At 38.4% G+C, this 21,132-nt stretch overlaps 1 protein-coding gene across 5 annotated transcripts in view; it reads left to right on the top strand.

The window, feature by feature from the left end:
• Nucleotides 1-21,132, top strand: part of slc12a2 (solute carrier family 12 member 2) — a 73,715-nt gene that overhangs the window by 30,462 nt on the left and 22,121 nt on the right. For all 5 annotated transcript variants that reach the window (XM_017489451.3, XM_017489449.3, XM_017489452.3 and 2 more), the window contains exons 2-15: nucleotides 93-212; nucleotides 1,560-1,635; nucleotides 2,150-2,245; nucleotides 6,012-6,151; nucleotides 6,293-6,403; nucleotides 6,499-6,607; nucleotides 6,702-6,826; nucleotides 6,902-6,986; nucleotides 7,166-7,326; nucleotides 7,457-7,564; nucleotides 9,640-9,763; nucleotides 9,877-9,978; nucleotides 15,653-15,808; nucleotides 18,306-18,405. In XM_017489451.3, the coding sequence (XP_017344940.1) occupies nucleotides 93-212; nucleotides 1,560-1,635; nucleotides 2,150-2,245; nucleotides 6,012-6,151; nucleotides 6,293-6,403; nucleotides 6,499-6,607; nucleotides 6,702-6,826; nucleotides 6,902-6,986; nucleotides 7,166-7,326; nucleotides 7,457-7,564; nucleotides 9,640-9,763; nucleotides 9,877-9,978; nucleotides 15,653-15,808; nucleotides 18,306-18,405 (1,613 nt within the window). The remainder of the gene's footprint in view (nucleotides 1-92; nucleotides 213-1,559; nucleotides 1,636-2,149; nucleotides 2,246-6,011; nucleotides 6,152-6,292; nucleotides 6,404-6,498; nucleotides 6,608-6,701; nucleotides 6,827-6,901; nucleotides 6,987-7,165; nucleotides 7,327-7,456; nucleotides 7,565-9,639; nucleotides 9,764-9,876; nucleotides 9,979-15,652; nucleotides 15,809-18,305; nucleotides 18,406-21,132) is intronic.

Genomic DNA, 21,132 nt, shown 5'->3' with positions numbered 1-21,132 from the left:
CATGCTACCCATGTCACCTCCGTTACTAATGTTGTTGTAATTTCATATTTCACGCCATGTTGTTAATTACGGAACCTCCCCTCTCATTACAGGAGCCATTTGAGGACGGATTTGCCAACGGAGATGAGCTGACTCCTGCTGAAGAGGCTGCAGCCAAAGAGGCAGCCGAACCCAAAGGGGTTGTGAAGTTTGGATGGGTCAAAGGCGTGCTGGTAAATGTCTCTATATCAATTTAGCTTCCAAGAGTGTCTGTGAAAAGAGAAAGGAATAGCAGAGCTGGAAAAAAGAAAAACTCCAGAGCCCCCCCAACCCTGTCCACTTATGTGTGAGCTGTGTTTTGTAGTTTTATCGGTATATTTCACTCTCTAGATGATAAAAGTATCCGTGATGTCGAGCCTTGCAAAGCTCTAACTCTTGCTCGTTTCAAAACAGGAGATCTGAATGAGTGCGAGTCAGGCTCCATTGAGGATTTTCGGGCCCTGGTGGGAATTACACTGCTCATTAGTCCCACTTGTTCCATCTTGCCTAGAGCTGATGCTAGAAGTTTGTGTTATTGTCATTTCAGACTTGCTAATCTTTCAGCAAGGTAGTGCTATTGGGAGACTCTACATACTGTATATTCAACGTTTAGTCCGGTACGTTCCGGTGCGGACCAAAACAGTTGGTCTGTGGCCATCTGAGCAAGACTCGACCCTGAATCGTCCCAACTGCAGAAAGAGAACTTCTGTACCATGCTGTGTATTTTGGGTTGCATACAGCATTTTTTTATTATTATTATTATTATTATTATTATTATTTAGCTGTAGTGCTGCAGAAATGCCACGTGTTCTGGATATTTGGATCAGCAAAAAAAGAGAGCGAATGAACATGTGATACACAAAACATGTTTAAATGAGTTATTTGTATAATTTTGTAATCTATATGTTTATGTGCACTTGGCAAAGGTTTGTTTATACTTTTTCCATTCCTGTATTTCTGACCAATGAATAAAAAATGTTTTATGAGTGCATTTTCAGCCCCACATGCCCCTCAGGCACTTTTTTTTTTTTTTTTTTTTTTTTTTTTTTTTTTTTTTTTGCTTTTTGGTTTGGTTAATTATGGGCACAGTGTAACTAAAGCAAACCAAATCACAAAGGAGCGGAAAAAAAGAGAGCAAGAGAGTGTAAGCAGAGTATGCTTTCAGCTAACGCTCGACTTGTTAAGTGCAAGAGTAATCTCTGGGTTTTGTCACTTTTTTTTATTTTGACATGTGCAGACCATGCTTCCTCTTGTTAATAACATCATCCTCATTTCCACCCACAGTACTCACTCGAACACAAAAACCAGATACCAGATCAAGGCAATGGAGGCGAAAAAAAAAAAAAAAAGAGATCAAGACACGGTTTAAAGTATTTGGTGCATCAGACAGTGTTCAAGTCATATCTGACATCAGACATCATTCCATTCCAAACGCAACACATCATTGTGGAGTGTAAATTTTCACGTTTTCAGGTTTGGGGGGGAAGGGCTTTGCTTGGTTGTCTGCATTAAAACCTAACCGCCATCCTTCCTCTGCGCAGGTCCGCTGCATGTTGAACATTTGGGGTGTGATGCTCTTCATCCGCATGACATGGATCGTGGGCCAGGCTGGAATTGGTAGGTTTCGCTGTCTCCGTGCAGCCCATGTGAATTAGTGTCTTAATTCACACAACCTCCATGGCCTTCCATCACCCTGTCTCCGTTCAGCATTCCCACGCTAAATGTTGCTGCAAGATGGCACCTACAGCTAAATGTCAAACACCCAGCCATTTTCCAGAAATCATTCCAAGTGCTGACTCAGCAGCTCCGAAAGGCGTGAATCATTGGAAGCTGCACAAGTGTGACGAGTGTTTGAAGCGCCGCTCATAAGAGCAGGAATGAAAAACGTTCAGACTGTTTTTGTTTTTTTTTCCTTTTCCCCTGAAGATATTTATCACGATTTGTGGTTGATAGACATAAATGTTGTACACACTAGATGTAGTATGAAAAATGTGTTAAATTAGTTTCCAATTGATGACTCCTGGCAGATCCTTTTAAAATTCCTGAACGTTCTTTGAAAGGACTTTTTCCTCCATGCTTTAAGATACTAGTATGACTGTTAGATGATTTTTTTTTCCCCCCCCTCCTTCAGTGTGCTCCTGTGTCATCATCGCCATGGCGACCGTCGTTACCTCCATCACGGGCTGCTCCACCTCAGCTATAGCGACCAACGGTTTTGTGCGAGGAGGTATCTAAGCTCACGTTGCAGTATCACACCACGTTTGACATGACACGCAGAGCTGGAGCGCGAGCAGCAGGATGACGTTTCACTTTCTCTATAAATCTCTATACTATAAAATCTTGCACTACACGAGACATATAGACATGGTCAAGGTCATCTAATTTCCCCTCAGTAAGGCTCTATAAAAGTCACGCTGCTCAGTGCTTTTGAGTGATGGCTCAGTGTTGAGCTCCCTTGTGTTCTTATACTGTAGTGGATCGTGCTCAAGGATGATATCCTGGCAGATCTTTGTGTTTTATTGTGCACACAATGTATTGGGTTACTGTGTAGAGTAGAGGTGAGACCTGATTCGTGCAGGCTGTGTACTTTTCTGAAAACTTTTTCATTGCTCTGCTATGAGAGCTCATGCTGGCAGGATCACTTTTTCCCCCTGCAGGGTTTCATGAAAAACGTACGCTGACTTTTTTATGGGGATAAAAATGTGTGAAAACAGCCTAGGAAAAAACTTGTGGTTAGAACGTTTGCCTCGCACCTCTGGGGTTGGGGGTTCGATTACCGTGTCCACGTTTTGTGCGTGGCGTTTGCATGTTCTCCCCGTGCTTTGGGAGTTTCTGCCAGGTACTCCGGTTTCCTCCCCGAGTCCAAAGACATGTGTTGTAGGCTGATTGGCATTTCCACATTATCCATAGTGTGTGAATGGGTGTGCGAGTGAGTGTGCGGTTGTGCCTCACGATGGGTTGGCACCCCGTCCAGGGTGTCACCTGGTATAGGCTCCAGGCTCCCCGAGACGAGACCCTGTGTAGGATAAACGGTCCAGAAAATGGATGGATGGATGTATAGTTCCTATTTTTCTGGACTGTAAGACACTATCCTTCTCTAGTGGATACTATTTATAAAAAATATATATATAATTTAAAATGTTTAAAATATTAATTTATAATTTAAATTTTTTTAAAAAAATTTGCAGCAGCAGTTGTTATAGTAATGTTGCTTTATATAGGAAGTTAAACTACACCAGTAGGATTTTTAGAGGTAGCACAAATATTTAGTAAAATGAAAACGTCTGCTACGTTTAATGTGACCAGTACATTTAGACAACGTACGTGTATGGATTGTGTTTTTCTGAGCAGATGTATCTTGTACAATAGAGTGACCTATTTTTCAGGAATATAGAAAAAAAAAACTTCTCCCCCATCTTTGTAATCCCAGAAAATGTGATTCTCGTACCTGAAATCCAGTAAATTTATCCTTACCCTATTGTAAGCCAGCATGTCACCGCGTCCTCCAGGATATTGCATAAGCACCAATGTGTCTGAGGTCATCTACAGTATTAATAAAACACTGCCTTTATAGCTGATGTGTCCTTCATACATCATGCACACCAGGTCATACTGCTCCAAATTATGCCGCTGTGATGACGGACAAAGCCGGGGTAAAGTGTACGTTTATTTTGTGGCATGTGATAAGGATATTTTCATAAGGAGGCCTATCAATTGGGGAAGTGTTTAGGCTTCGAGAGGAGGAGAAAATGTACTGGGCAGGCAGCACAGGGTGAAATATGAGAGGCAAGCTGGTCACGGTTGAGGCTGGCCAATGCTGCATGATCAATGGGGAGATCATGAGAAGGGCATAGTGACCTCTGATATACCTGACCACAGCATATCCTATTCATAACTGAGATACACATAGCATGGTGCCTCTAATGTACTATTTTTATAGGATAAGGTTTCCGGATATACAGGATGTCTGGTAAGTAGTGCTGCCAGAGGATTTTAACTGATTCGCACAGAATAAGCGATCTTTGTCGAAATCACAGAGATGGGAGTGTTCACAATGTATGCATGGTCATCGTGCTAAAACATGACCATAACATGTATGAGGCCTTTATCTGTGCTAGGAACTCAACTTGCCAAAAACGTTCAGAAGTGTCTCGAGTCTGACACATCATCTAGATCAGGGGTGTCCAATCTTATCCGGAAAGGGCCAGTGTGAGCGCAGGTTTTCATTCCAACCAAGCAGAGCCACACCGGAGTCTTCTGAAAGCCAAGATCAACTGATTAAATAGGTGGAATCAGATGTGGCTCCTGCTTGGTTGGAATGAAAACCTGCACCCACACCGGCCCTTTCCGGATAAGATTGGACACCCCGATGTAGATTTTACTATGGTGCGTTCTTAATTCGGCCAAAACTGGGAGTCGTTTTGGTTTTGGCAAAAGTGTGCTTATTGATGTACCTTGTCCACAATAGAAAAAGCGCAAAAACTTAGAGGTTACGACAAAACCTTTACCGCCATGTCAGCTTATTGGTTAGCACATATGGGGTTGCGGGTTCGATTCCTGCCGGAGCGTGCATGTTGTTCCTGTGCTTCGGGGGTTTCCTCCTCCAGTCCAAAGACTTTGTCTGAAGTGTGTGAGTGTATGTGTGATTGTGCCCTGCGATGGATTGGCACACAGTACAGGGTGTAACCCCCGCATTGTGCACTGGGTTCCCTGGGATAGGCTCCAGGCAACCCACGACCCTGTATAGGATAAGTGGTATGGAAAATGGATGGATGGATGGGTGGATGGATGGATGCGTAATCTTTCCATATGCCTGCTTGTGCAATCCGTAAAAAATTACTGACACGACCGATTCAGAGAGGACCCAAATCTCAGCAAATGCTCCCTTAACGTAGACCAATCTGAATAGGGCTTGAGATGAAATTGAGGACAAACCATCAGCATTGTGTAGGTTTTAAAGAAGGAAAGCTGTATATCTGTATATTTATGCATATGTCTGTTCTGCACAATGCTCAGTGTTTCATTTGTTCTAGCCAGAACTTCAGATCACCTCAAGATTTGGCAGAAGATTGAGTTGACCAACTTCTACCATTGGTCTATCTGTTGTCAAGCTGTAGTATGCTCCAGTTTTTCTGTATACTCAGCATACCTATAATTATTTGCACCATTTCCCTCGCCTCATGCCCCAGCCTGTGACTGGCTCACTCACCATGCCTTGCCTGGAGGAAAAGGAAGCACATGGATATTAGTTTGTGGGAAAATTCAATGGGGTGTTCAAACCCAAACGTCTTCTGTTGCAGAACTCTGAAACAGATACCAGTCACTCCCTGACATGTTTTTGTTGAACGTTTGCTTTCAGCATGGAAGCGTAATCATATCATAGCAGTGAATATTTATATTTTCTAAGATTACTGCACAGTCTGTTCACGCATCAGGTCAGGTTTTTGTATGCACAGGACCAGTCGGGACAGAAACTTCACCAGTACTGTTAGTGTTTTGTCTAGAGCGTTTCACTGTGCGAGATGTTAAAGCCTTCTGCAAAGTTGAAGGACGATAGCAGAGTTGGTGCTTAATCAAATTTCACAGTCGCTCTAATCACGGTTTATGCAGCCTGATGGCTGATGGCGCTTAGAGAGGAGATATTTTCTACAGAAAAATAACCACAAAATAACAGTTTGACTGAGGGAAGTGTTAATCATACGCCATACGATAATGTGTCCAATGTTGTACTGCCGTAGTTATTAATCCAGCACAACCTCATCTTTTTTTTTTTTTTTTTTTTTTTTTTTTTTTTTTTTTTTTTTTGGTATTCCAGAAAGTTCCCCATGTCTTTCTATTGGAAATTATCTTGATCTATGTGCTAAGCCATTATGTTTATAATTTAGAAATAGTTTCTCACACAACTTTCCAAGAACAGACAGAACTCAATAAAGTGTTGAGTAAACATTTTCAAATATTTGACCTTTTATTTTCTTTCTTTTCTTTGTCTGCAGGAGGGGCATATTATTTGATATCTCGAAGTTTAGGCCCTGAGTTTGGTGGCTCTATTGGCCTCATTTTCGCTTTTGCCAACGCCGTGGCAGTGGCTATGTACGTCGTGGGCTTTGCTGAGACTGTCGTTGAGCTTCTTCATGTAAGAAGTTGATTATTGCTGTTTTTCCTCTGTACTCTTTTCACCGTTATGTTTATATTTAGCTGTACAAATGTAAAGTAGTAAAGGGTAGATAAGGACTTCTTTTATTATCTGTTATTAATTGAACTAATCTCGTCATAGGCTGCTAATCTCATCATGCTCGATCAGATTAACGACATCCGAATTGTAGGAATCATCACTGTAATCATCCTCCTCGGGATCTCCGTGGCAGGCATGGAGTGGGAGGCCAAGGTGACGCATTTGATTGTGAATTTTTCTATTTTTGGTAACCCAGAAACTCACGTATTGGAAAACAAACACTTAACGTTATGCTTTTTCACTCGCAGGCTCAGATCTTCCTGCTGGTCATCTTAATCATCGCCATCTTCAACTACTTTATTGGCACGTTCATCCCTGTTGAATCAAAGAAGGAGCAAGGATTCTTCAGCTATAATTGTACGACCGCCTTTTTATCCAAATGCAGGTCTAAATAACGATCCCAGTGGTTTTCTCTTGACACACGTTCATGTTACTTTACCGTCCTCTTCAGCGGACATCCTGCTGGAAAATTTATTACCGGATTTCCGAGGAGAAACCTTCTTCTCCGTCTTCGCCATCTTCTTCCCCGCAGCTACTGGCATTCTGGCCGGTGCCAACATCTCAGGAGATCTTGCGGTGAGTCTTGCGGTGAGTTGCTGCCCAAGATCTGGCCAAGTATTTGCGTTATTTATGTTTGTTCTTTCTTTTTAGGATCCACAAATGGCAATCCCAAGGGGAACTCTTTTAGCCATTGTTATCACAGGCATCGTCTACGTAGGTGTTGCTGTCAGTGCAGGTAAATGGCATTGAGGAGAGCTTGCGTTGTACTGTTTCCGTGTGTTTTAAAGAAATAACTTTGTCCATTACGAATTTATATCTGGATTTCTGTAAAGCTGCTTTGTGACCATCGTCATACATGCCGTTTTGAAATAATGTCTCATCTTCGGCTACGTTTCTTTTTCTTTTCTTTAAAAGGAGCCTGTATCGTGAGGGACGCCACAGGTTACAAGATCAACGGTACTTCATGGCAAAACTGCACTAGTGCCGAGTGCAATTTAGAATATGACTTCTCCTCGTGCAAGCCTGTTAACACAACTCAGTCCATTTGTAAGTATGGACTCCACAATAACTTTCAGGTAAGAGTATGCCGAGTATATTGGTGCAAAGGATGTGTGTTTAATTGACATGAAATAAGTGTAAGTATTAGTGTATAAGTGTTTAATTGACATGAAACTAAACCCCCCCCCCCTCCCCCCCAAAAAAAAGATAATGAGTGTGGTGTCAGGTTTCAGCCCCCTCATCACAGCTGGGATTTTCTCTGCAACCCTCTCCTCTGCCTTGGCCTCTCTGGTCAGTGCCCCCAAAGTGTTCCAGGTGGGCATCTAACTTCCCTTCTGCTATACATACGTATACATACTGTGAATGTTTTTTTTTCCTTTATTTATATAAGTACAGTGCCGTGGAAATGACATTCTTAACGTTTTTGGTGTATAAAAGTAATCCTCTTGCTCAGGTAAGCTCAGGTGTTTGTGTACATTTGGTGAGTAGTCAGATATCTGCTTAATATAATTTGCCTTACAGTTGACATAAAGTTGGCAAAATGCTAGAGACAGGATTCAGACTGCGGCAAAAGTCACATCAGAGGCAAGACGGTGACGTAGGTGTCCTTTTTGGAAACACTGTGTTGCATCACAATCTGACAGACTTGTCATCAGCACAGGAAGCATCTGCCGAGCGTCAGAGTTTAACATGACAGTGTATAAAATTCACGCTCCTGTGACCTGAAGCGGACACAAGGTTACGTCATCAGTTAATAATATGAAGCAACTCCATATCAGAACTGTTCAAGAAGAAATCTACAGTTTGGGAATGGAAACACGTGGCGGTCTACGTAAACCCATCTGGTGTCACTGTGGCTAGAATTCTGGCAAACGGCCAAAAACATTGTGTTTTGGCTATATTTTTTGTCAAAATATAGTTTAATAAAACATGTATACTTTTACCAGAAACAGAAATGTTTTTTTATTGAAGTATTTTGAAGCTAAGTGGGGTTTCCTCACACAGTGAATGTCAGCAGGGTGTCAATGGGTCCTTAAAAAGCCTTAATTTCTTAAAGGCCTTAATTAGCATTAAAATGTCTTAAATTCATGTTTCAAAGGTCTTAAAAATGCAACCAATGAACAAATAATACTATTTGTACCTCAAATAAAAGTGTATTATTAAGTATTATCCAGTAATATTACAAAATAGCTTTTTTTTTAAATTTTTTTTTTTTAAATATATATATATATATTCTTCTTTACAAAAATATATGTATATTTATAACACTACTTGTTACATTACCCTGGCGTTAAATTACAAAAAAGAACCCAGGTAAACACTGCTGTGAGGGGGTTTCTAATACAGCTGCCGAGGGAGTGATGGTAAATTCAACATCTTTTTTTCTCTTCTGACTGCCGTAATCCATCTCTCTTATTTTTTTTCCTCTCTTGGAAAGTCAAGGGAAGGAAATACTGGATTTTTTTTTCTTCTTTCACTCTTTGAGCAAATGGTAATGCAACAATATTTGCTCTGGTCTCCCATACACCTCTATAGACGTTCACCCTGCTATAGTTTACTTAAACCCTGAAATGGATGTATATGCATGAACATAATCCATTATAGCTGATGTATGGTGTAGCATGATTGAAGTGATGTGCAGGTCTTAAATTTATTTGGAAATGTCTTGAATATGGTATTAAAAAGTATTAAATTTGACGTGCTGATACCTGCAGATGCCGTGTTACAGGCTTTGATCAAAGTCGGTGGTTAGCTATGTGCTGTAATGAAATGGACATAAGCCTAATCAAATCAGATACCACAAAAACCGTCACGTCAGCTTGATCAAAGCCGGACATTCAGTGTGTGAGGAAACCACATTTAGCTTCAAAAGTCTTCAATAAAAACATTTCTGGTAAAAGTATTACTTTTTACTTCTGGTTGAGATGCATGCAAACGAGAATCATATTTCCATTCAGGAAAACCTGTAGAACCTTACACATTAGAAAATGTCAAAGTTGTGAAAGATTTTCCTAGGCTGCCACCCAATACAGCACAGGCCCAACACTGCTTGCAAGCATTGTGTTTGATCCAAGTCATGATGGAAATTTTAGCAGCTAAAAGTTTTTGAACCTTTTATTGAAAAGGCTCAGTTAGCTTTCACAGAAAGTCTCTGGGTATTGCATTACTCTGTGCAATAAATAAATTAATATCTGAACCTCTTTATTAAGAGTAAATATTTGTATTTCAAGGTACTGTATAATCAAAAGAAATGAATAAATAATTGTCATTCATCTGTTTGCTCAAAAGCTTTCTTCCAGATTATAACTCAGTGTTTATTTATTTATTTATTTGTTTGTTTGTTTATTTATTTATTTTTATATCACAAATTGATGCTCTTGTTTCTTCAGGCTTTATGCAAAGACAACATTTACCCTGGTATTGCTGGTTTTGGGAAAGGTTATGGCAAGAACAACGAACCCCTGCGTGGCTACTTCCTCACGTTTGGCATCGCCCTGGCCTTCATCCTTATTGGTACAGAGATGGTTTGCAAGACTAGGTTGCCAATTTAAGCCTCATATTTTTTAAATATCTTCTAAAAGTGTGTGGTTGTGTGTTTTTTTTTTTTTTTTTTTTCCCCCCTCCAGCTGAGCTGAACGTCATCGCACCGATCATTTCGAACTTCTTCCTGGCCTCCTATGCCCTGATCAATTTCTCAGTGTTCCACGCCTCTTTGGCGAACTCTCCCGGTAAGGCATGTTTGTGATAACCACACTGTTACTCAAGAACCACAGTGTTTTTATTTATTTATTTATTTATTTATTTTTATTGTAGTGACACTTAAGTGTGTCTGTCTTAAAATTTCACCAACTTATTGTTAAGACAAATGAAAATCTTCTGTTAAGACAAGTGAAACTTGCTGTTATTGATTACATGAGGGGTTTTTCTGGGGGCAGGGGTGTCCGTCTTACCTGCAAAGAGCCGGTGTGGGTGCAGGTTTTTATTCCATTCAAGCAGGAGCCACACCTGGTTCCACCTGTTTGATCAGTTGCTCTTTGCTTTCAGTAGACTCAGGTGTGGCTTGTGCTAGGTTAGAATGGAAACCTGCACCCACACCAGCCCTTTCTGGAAAAGATTGGACACCCTTGATGTAAGGTATACAACATGATTGGACCTCACCGAATTTAATTTGATTATTTTCTAATAATATGATGTCCTAAAGTGGTTTTTAATTGTGAATTTCTTAATGCTAGGAATTTTATCCATTTATGGATACGATTAATGTTGCAAAACAAGTTAGTTCCTGTTATCACTTACATGATGATAAACAGTCGTTCCCTCACCAGCCTAATTAATTTAAGTTAATAAGGCAAAAAAAAAAAAAAAAAAAAAAAAAAAAAAAAAAAAACCTGCGAACTTTCCTGTGGCAGAAAGCTTAAAGGAGCGGTTTTACTTCCGACTGTGGACTCTCCTTCCAACAATTCTAAATAAACATCTTATAGAAAGTGTTAAAATTTCTTTACTTAGAATGTCAAGTCCTGGTAAATTTGTCAGTACTATAGAAACTATAGCCTGGTAGACCGTGTGTATTAATTTAAATAAATAATATAACATGCTTTTATACCCAAAATGAAGCAGACAGTTGAATCGGTGTGATTTGGGCAATGTAGTGTCAGAAATAGCTGGTGAATAATACTTTTTTTTGTGTTAGATTAGAGCTATAAGTGCTTTGGATCTCAGGTATCCATTACTTTTGGATACATTGTTTAATTCATGAAGTAAAGTAAAATGTTCGAACAAACGTTTGGCATTACATTTTTGTAAAAGTCTCAGGTTTCTTGCAGGTTTTGATAATTCCTGTTAAATTCATTCGTGAGCTTGTCGTGCCCTGGAAAGAAAAAAAAATACAGTAGGTTTCTTCACAGTAGTACAGTTAGCATTGTTAATTGATTTTCTTGTTCTTGTTTAATATCCTGTGAATATTGGAAAACACATTCAGTTCAATTTCTTTCATTTAATAGTTTAGTGTCCAACTTTGTGCAGTGAAGAATATACTGTACGTAATATAATTCCCTAGTGCCAAGTTGTTTAAGTGCATCACTGTATTTTAACGGCAAGCTCATGAAAAAAAAAAAAAAAAATGGGTTATGTGGTCTTTAAAGTTCACACATGAATATGAACCGATTTTAAAAATCCATGGCCACTTACTTTACATTGACGCTCTAGCAGTTTTGTACTATATAAGTAAACTTTTCAGGTATTGTACGTAGCAAAAGAAAGTGCACTTGACAAAATGACAGTGAGTGCAATGTTCATTATATGTTTTCTTCATTATGTATTTCAATAGTACAGTATTATATACTTCAATAGTATTCTTTTTACAAAAAAAACTAAAGTCAACCCAATGACAGTATTTTATCATTGACTATATAATAATATTGATCATTTTTACTAGGAAGTTTAAGTAGCCTTGATATTAATGTTAGCGTAGATGAGGTTTTCCACAGTATCATACTATAATGGTTGTCAAGAATGTTGTATTTGTCTTTCAAGCATATTTTAAGTACACATTTATTCCTTGTGTAAAGAGGTTTGTTCTTCCTCCAATACCAAAGCTCTAGAAGACCACCAGGTATATATCTTCATTCTGACTCTGACGTTTTAATCTTCACAGTTTCATGCACGTAAAGGGTACATTTTTTTTTTGATACAGTGTTTATTGGAGAACAGTAGCTCTGTCTCTCATTCAGCATCCCGTTCTTGTTTTTTAACAACCATATGTACCCTTTATGTCATGTATCCTTTGTAGCATTATTGTGTAACAGTTCAGCTGTGTAATTACTTGACCTTACTAAAAATCCCATTAGCCTAGTACTAGCTCCTTGTCAAAGAAACCCATTTATTTATTGCAATCTCTCTCATGTATCCTAACTGATGCTAACTCATTTTAATCCAAATCTGTATTCATGCTTATGCAAATTGTGGCACTGATGCATTAAACAGTCTCTGTCTGATGACATTTGTTGGAACAGGTAATGAAATATAATATTATACCATCTGAAACTATTCTTATAAGGATCAGTCTGCTGGATGGAAAGGAAAGGAGTGTTTTAGGACAAGAGATCATTAAGCCTGGCTATTCTATTCTATTCAGTTTTATGGCTGTACAGTGCTGTGAAAAAGTATTTGTCCCTGATTTCTTCTGTATGTGTATATCTCATACTAAATAGTTTTTAGATCTTCAAACGAAATACAGTATAAAACAAAGGCAACCTGAGTAAACACAATACAGTTTTTATTTATTTATTTATTTTGTTGAAGAAGAAAAAAGTTATCCAACACCTATCACCAAAAATGATTTGCCCCTGTAAACTTAAAATCTGTTTTGTGCCACCTTTAGCACCTCTTTCACTTACTTCTAGGACTAGGACTTACTCGTATGCTTTGGATCATTGTCTTGCTGCATAATCCGGTTGCGTCTGAGTTTGAATTTACAGACTGAAGACCAGATATTCTCCTTTAGGATTTTCTGGTAGAGAGCATGCTTCCCTCAATTATTGCATGTTGCCCAGGCCCTGAAGCAACAAAGCCTCCCCACATCATCACACTTCCACCATTATTGACTGCATGTCATTCTTTTTGTGGAATTTGGTGTTTGGTTTTTCCAGATGTAACGGGACCCAGTTCCACTTGTGACTCATCAAACCACAGAACATTCTCCCAAAAGGTTTGAGGATCATCAAGGTGTGTTTTGGCAAAATTCAGACGAGCCTTAATGTTCTTCTGGGTTAGCAGTGGTTTTCACCTCACTACTCTTCCATTGAAGCCATTGTTGCCCAGAGTCTTTCTGATAGTGGAGTCATGAACAGTGACCTTTATTGATGCAAGAGAGACCTGTAGGTCCTTTAATGTTGTCCTCGGCTGTTTTGTGACTTGCTGGAAGAGTAGTTGCTGTGCTCTTGGAGGAATTTTAGAATGTTGACCACTTCTGGGAAGGTTCAGTACTGTGCAGAGTTTTTCCATTTGGAGATATTGGCTCTTGCTGTGGTCCTTTAGAGTCCCAGAGCCTTTGAAATAGCTTTGTAACCCTTCCCAGACTGATCTATTTCAATCAACATTGAACATTGAAATCTTCCTCAACATTTCTTGAATTTCTTTCAATTATGGTATAGTGTGTTATTGGGTAAGACCTTTTAAACAACTTCATGCTGTTGAAAAAGTTCTATTTAAGTGCTGATTTGACTGAAGAGGATCTGCAGTAATCAGGTCTGGTTGTGTCTAGTCCAGCAGAACCAAATTATGAATGCAGTTTCATAGATTTTGGGAATTGGTAACTATGGGGGCAAATACATTTTCACACAGGCCCAGTTGGTATTGGATAACTTTTTGCTTCAATAAATAACATTATCATTTAAAAACTGTATTTTGTGTTTACTCAGGTTGCCTTTGTTTTATCGTAGATTTTGTTTTAATTTCTGAAACAATTTGGTATGAGATATACACAAAAACAGAAGAAATCAAATACTTTTTCACAGCACTGTATATCATGTGCAGTGTTAGGTCGCAGCAATTAATCTGTGTCCTCTATAAGTAAGAAAAAGTTTAGCGTGAATGTGTTTACTGATTAGTCAGCAGTCATTTCAGTGAGAGAGGAAAAACATTTGAGGAGGAAGACAAATGAAAGTGGTACAGGATGGAAGCCGTCTGAAGCACACGAGCAGTTTATATTAAGTGATTTTGGAAGACAGCTGAACATGTTCATCACCCTAGCAAGGTTCTTTTCTTACGGTGAAAACTCTAGCAAGAAACAGCAGGCTATATAACTGTAAAAAGTTATGAAGTCATTGTTTAAAAAGTTAGACAGGTAATTATAGTTATACATTTATACATTGTACAGTTAGTTATTTATAGTTATGCAGTTTTACATTTGTACATTTTTAGTTATACAGTTAGTTATAAATATGCATAGTTGTGCAGTTGGGTATATATTTATATGTACAGTTCTAGACTTAATTATACAGTTATATTTATACATTCTTACAGTTATGGTTATGCAGTCATACATTTATACATTTATACATTTGCACAGTCATATAGATATACAGCGATATAGTTATACATTTATACATTTGCACAGTTATATAGTTATACAGCGATATAGTTATACATTTTGCACAGTTATATAGTTGTACAGCGATATAGTTATACATTTATACATTTGCAGTTATATAGTTATACAGCGATGTTGTTATACATTTGCACAGTTATATAGTTATACAGCGATATAGTTATACATTTTGCACAGTTATATAGTTGTACAGCGATATAGTTATACATTTATACATTTGCAGTTATATAGTTATACAGCGATGTTGTTATACATTTGCACAGTTATATAGTTATACAGCGATATAGTTATACATTTGCACAGTTATATAGTTATACAGCGATATAGTTATACATTTGCACAGTTATATAGTTATACAGCGATATAGTTATACATTTATACATTTGCACAGTTATATAGTTATACAGCGATATAGTTATACATTTATACATTTGCACAGTTATATAGTTATACAGTGATGTAGTTATACATTTGCACAGTTATATAGTTATACAGTGATGTAGTTATACATTTATACATTTGCACAGTTATATAGTTATACAGCGATATAGTTATGCATTTGCACAGTTATATAGTTATACAGCGATATAGTTATACATTTATACATTTGCACAGTTATATAGTTATACAGTGATGTAGTTATACATTTGCACAGTTATATAGTTATACAGTGATGTAGTTATACATTTATACATTTGCACAGTTATATAGTTATACAGTGATGTAGTTATACATTTATACATTTGCACAGTTATATAGTTAGTTATAATCATGCAGTTATACATTTATATAGTGGTACAGTTATACAGCTACTTACAGATATACTTATGCAGTTGTACATTTATAGTTAGGCAGTTAATTATACAAGTACAATTACATGGTTAGTTACACAGTAACAGTTATACTGTCATACAGTTATATAATCATAATTGTTTTTTTTTTTTTATAGTTCTAACCATACAGGTATATAGTTATACAGTTATGCTTTTATATAGTTATACAGTTATATGGGTGCACAGTTATGTATTTATACATTGATACAATTACAGTAGTTATATAATTCTGTTAGCTGCACAAAGCAAGTAATCTAAATCATTCATTAGATTTGAGTGGTGGGTTTGTAATTTAGAAAAACTTCTACAGGATGCTAGGTTCAGAGATCCCTTGGCACATTCAGAACAGTCTAGACATGAGTATATCTAACATTGTACAGAAAATGACACTATAATGGTTTATTATGAGGAGGCCAGCTGCATTTCTGAGTGTAATTGTTGACTGGTGCATGTGTTGGGCAGGATGGAGGCCCAGCTTTAAGTACTACAACATGTGGGTGTCTCTGGCTGGAGCTGTGCTGTGCTGTGTAGTCATGTTCGTCATCAACTGGTGGGCTGCGCTCATGACCAACGTCATCGTCTTATCCCTCTACATCTATGTCAACTACAAGAAGCCAGGTCAGTCTAACTACTTATTTTTCTGCACATGCTTAAAAATCAGCAGTATAATGAAGCCTTATCCCGGTGGAGTAATTATCCATATTGTCCATATTTCCAGCGTGGTTTTATTTTGAATCTCGTCGTTTCATCCAAATTCCATCGTGCTGCTAAACTGGGTCAGCTGTATTAAGATATGCATACGGGAGATTTGACAGAAACTGGTTCTAGTAATTTTTCATTCAGAAATTATTTAAATGGCCAGTTTTTGAGGCCTTTTTCTTAAAAACTGCATATTTATACTCAGACTGTCGTCGCCCCCTCCCCTCCCTGCCTGATATGGGTGTCATTGTGATCTGCTGCATCTCAATGCAGCACCACAGCACTCTCTCTCTCTCGCTCACACACACACACACACACACACACACACACACACACACACACACACACACTCTGCAGTGGAGTTGATGTGCTATTTTTGGTTGTAGATGCAGCCAGAGGAAGGAGAGAAACGGCTCATATAGTATAGCCTCCTTCTAGGCACTCTTACTCTGGATGTATAAATAAATAAATGAAAGAAGAAGAAATGAATGAATGGATATAACTGTGAATATACATTCACTGTCCATTTTACAGCTGTTCCTAATAAATCATTTATCCAGTCAGCCAATCATGTGGCAGCAGCAGAATGCATAAAATCATGCAGATACAGGTCAAGAGCTTCAGCTACTGTTCACGGAATATTTCGCTCCAAGTCATCAATTTAAAAAAAAAAAATATATATATATATATATATATATATATATATATATATATATATATATATATATATATATATATATATATATGTATATGTAAATAAAATGTTAGTTTTCTACTGAAAGAAATGAATATGTTGGCACAATTATATTTTTGTCGACAACGCTGTTTTCAAACATTTAATCATACACCTTCAGATCAAAAGATTTAAGATCATGATCATTTCAGTTAAGTGTCTACAAACTTCTGACCAGTAGTGTATATATTTCTGTAAAGCTGCTTTGTGACATTGTTGAAAGTGCCATACAAATAAAATTGAATTGAATTGAATTGAATTCTCACCATTGGTAGTTTGAATTCAACTGACAGACGTTGTCAAAATATTTTAAACGAAATTTTTCAAACTTTTAAAAATATTTAAAGTTATGAATTTGATGAAAAACAAAAATATTACTTCATTTTATGGACTGAATGAAGTCTCCAAAAAAATCCTTGGAAAATATGTTAACGTGCACCTATTATGATTTTTCAAATATTACCCTACATGGAGTGTGTTATAGAGCTGTTTGTGATTGTAAAAATTCTGCAAAGTTTCGAAAAAGCACACGGCAGAAGGAGTTATTGACTCCCAAAAGAAGGAACCGATTCTGAACAGCTGAAACGAGTCGTTAGTAATTCCAGACTTACTTCCTTTACAAACCTACATAGGTTTGTAACAAAATCCCTGCCTCTGGTCTTCATTGGCTACTCGCTGACAGTGGTAAGCCAATCACAACAGACTGGGACATCTGACCAATCAGAGCAGAGTATGCTCTCTGAAGGGAGGAGTTTAGAATGAATCTTTTAGAACGGATCACTTCATGAGTCGTTTGTAACACGGGGGAGGAGGGGGCGGTAATGCTGCAATTTAAATTATGAGCACATGAAAGTGTTTTTTGACCTTGGATGCATGTAAATCTATTGTATGAGACCTTTAAAACAAAATTAGGCACACTTCAAAACCATCATAAGTGCGCTTTAATGAAAGAATAATAGAATAAGAAGTGTGGTTATTTATTGTAAAGGTCAGAAGAAGAAGAGAATATAGAATTATTAGGGATAATAATAAAATATTCACCCATTGTAGCTATAATTAATATGAATGTATAATGGACAATTAGAACCGTGAGTCATGCCTAATAGTCACATTTGCATTTCATTTCGGTAGTGATCCTTGATCTCATTTTAGATTGCTGCTTTTCAGCAATGTGTACAATACAACCCACAAGCCTAGGGAAGAAAAAAAAAACCCCTTCATTTTGGAACTGAACTGAATCATTTAATTCCACCGACCTTTAATATCAGTAATCAGTGTTTCTATGGTGAGGGAACAGTCTGGGCTGTTTTTGTAACACTTCATGTGTGTGAGAGATGCCCTTGCTGCAGAGGTGCTGGGCTCTGCCTGGTGCAGACTACCACAGGAGAAAGAGCAGGAGTTTGGCACACGGCCTGTACCACCTGCTGTGGCAGTCTGCCCTCCGGGTCACCAGCATGCTGAGGCCGCAGATGCTGAGAAGTCCCATGCGGTGCGCGTGTTTGTGCACACGTGTGGATGCAGATTGTCTCCGTGTGCGTACGTGTGGTCTTAAGCATTGGAAAGGTCATTTATGTGAAAGTCCATAAGCACACACACACACACACACAATGCCAGTGTAAGAAAATAGGACAACAGGTGTCTTGGGTTCTGACGAGGTCAACTTTAAATGTGTTCCATTTGCAGATGTGAACTGGGGCTCTTCCACGCAGGCGCTGACCTACCACCAGGCGCTCACGCACAGCCTGCAGCTCTGTGGCGTCGCCGACCATGTGAAAACCTTCAGGTACGCACAGTGCCGATTTCACAGTTTATAGCTTCTTCCAAAATGTATTAGAAATCAAAAGAATGCTGTATGATGTCATTTTCTACTTGATTGAAATCCCAGTGCAGGAGTTTGTGACGGTCCATTTCCTTTCTTGTTGCCCGATTTAGTTTTTATCGATTGCAGGTTGCTTGCACATGTGCGGAGCTTTTTAGTGTTTGCAGGTGTGTAGTCAAGCGGCGGTCGGTTTGTAGTTTGTTGACTCTGGGTTCACTACATTTTTATCAAAGTCCATAGCCACCCTGGCTACTCTGTGTTTGTCACTGATAATGGGTTTAACTTTTGAATGACTTCCAGTGCTCGGCTTACTACTGGTGTATGGAAAATCCATTCACAACCTTTTGGCTTGAAAGGCCACATAGTACCCTGTGTTCCACAATACAGTCAGTTTGCTACATTTATACACACACGCACACAAAAATCCACATGGCTATTACATCCCCATGAGAGACTTAAGTAAGCAGCTTCTTAGATCAGGGGTCGTCTGTAATACCCAGTGCTCATCAGTGGACTTGTGTGAAATCGTGAGGACTGTGGTGGATACATTACAACCCTAATAGGCAGATTTACTGTAATACTAGTTGTGTTAATTAGGCTTAATCTGATTTAAAGAATTGTTTGTGCTCAGCTCTCATCCGACTGTTAGTTGTCCGAGGTTTATTCCTAGACATCTCTGTGTGCGTATGTAGGCGAGATATTTCGTTCTCTGTCTTAAACATTTCTAACTTTATTAAACTACACAACCACACAGGCAAGGGGGTAAATTCACTTGTTTTATATATACAGATGGGCGACAGATTGAAGGAAAATACATTCAAACTGGTGATGGAGAGCGCTGTCTAACATGTCGGTCTTCCATACGTTGTCAGTCGGGTTGTGATCTGGTGTGTGTGCGTGTGAAGGCCATACCGTATGATATTTACATCATTTTCCTACTCACCAAAACCATTCAGTGAGCCCTTGTACAGTGTGGGTAGGGGCGGGGTCATCCTGGAAAAGCAGCCGCTTGCATCAGGACAGAAATGTTTCATCGTAGGGTAAAAGGTAAACAGTCAGATGATGTTTGTATTGATTTGTGCTTATACGTCCCTATAAGCGAACAAGTGGACCCAAAGCATGCCAGAAAAATGCCTTCCCACCTGTACGTGTTTTTAAAAACAGATATATTTTTCACTTATTAATCTGTTTGTTGAATAAACTACCTAGGCACGACCACAGAGAGAAAGATTGTATTCACTGTAATGCAGGAGTGTCTGATTTTATCCAGAAAGGACCAGTGTAGCTGTAAGTTTATATTCTATCCAATTCAGCCAGGACCCTCATTCCTTATTCCTCCAGTTTAATTAGTTGATCTTGGTTTTCAATCGATCGATCAAGGTTTCCTCCTGCTCGGTCGGATAAAAATTTGTGACCCCTGGTGTAAACCCATGTAAGCATGCTTGTGGCTGCTGCTGTTCGTTCTCCTATAGATGAATAGTTATGCTGGATGAACAGTTTAGATCAAGTATCATAGGGCTCTTTATAATGTGGAGCAATAATCAAACTACTCACTATATGTACTTGGACTAACCATATTACATTTCCCCCAAGCTGATATTTCAATACAAATCAAACCCATTTCCTGCCAGAGCTAGTCATCTCCTTCTGAATCCTGCTAGATACAAGCATTTCCTGTTATTTGAGCAATTGGGGGGTCACATTTTGGTGGATTAATGCAGAATGACCGTAATCCCATTAAGATTAGGCTAATATTCAGTTGACATGCACTGTAGGAGCTGAAATGGAGGAAACTTTAACCAGCATGTGGCCTGTTAGTGTTCCCATGGCAATAAGTCTGTGGAGGATTAGGAGCTGTCTGATAATGCCACAATAATCAAACGAGTTACTCTTAGCCTTTGCTTAGCCATAATCCCTTCTTCTTACAGTATGTGCTTTGAAGTACATTAATCTGAATTTCTCACATTCTATTCCTGACCAAAGAGATGACCTTCAGAGGTCAAATGAAGGTAAAATTGTCTAATTGGTCTAAGGCAAGCACATAATGCTAGAACTTTATTGCATTGGTGTGTTGTCAGATTATTATTATTATTATTCTTCCACCATGGGAGTGTGTGGCAGCCCATAGAATTGTATGTTGTAATAAACAAATTCTTGTTTTTATTGGAATTTGGCCTGCTGAAGGGGCATTTTCCAACAAATAATTTGCCTAGTTTTGTGGTTTGCCCCTCAAACTATCTGGCACCACCATCAGGCCAAAGTTGTGCCGATGTATTTTGTCCAATCATCAAATCATTGAGTGTCCACGAACATTATCCATTGGATTTCTGTATTCAGAGGAATTTGTCAGTAATGCATTAAATCAAATCTACCGCAAATGTGCTGACACAGAAATCAGTAGTTTTGATTGTTTGCTTGTATTTATGAAACAGTTTGAGAATCTCTCCATACACTTGCTGTGTCTAATAATGGAACATGCCAATTTTAATATCATGGATGCATTGATTTCTGCAGTATTCTGTTTTTATGGCGCTTGGTACCAGCCTTGGGTCCCAAGGCATATGGGTATCCAAGACATTTCCTGTACTAATACTTCAAGGAGGAACAAGCAGGAAATAAAGATATATCTCAGGAATGCTTTTATGTATTTGTACCAAACTTTTTGCCTTGGGCAAGATCTTGGACATCTTA

The sequence above is a fragment of the Ictalurus punctatus genome, chromosome 16, assembly GCF_001660625.3.
Source record: "Ictalurus punctatus breed USDA103 chromosome 16, Coco_2.0, whole genome shotgun sequence".
Taxonomy (NCBI): domain Eukaryota; kingdom Metazoa; phylum Chordata; class Actinopteri; order Siluriformes; family Ictaluridae; genus Ictalurus; species Ictalurus punctatus.
The sequence above is the reverse complement of the archived record's forward strand: the minus strand, read 5'-3'. Positions and strand labels throughout refer to the sequence as shown.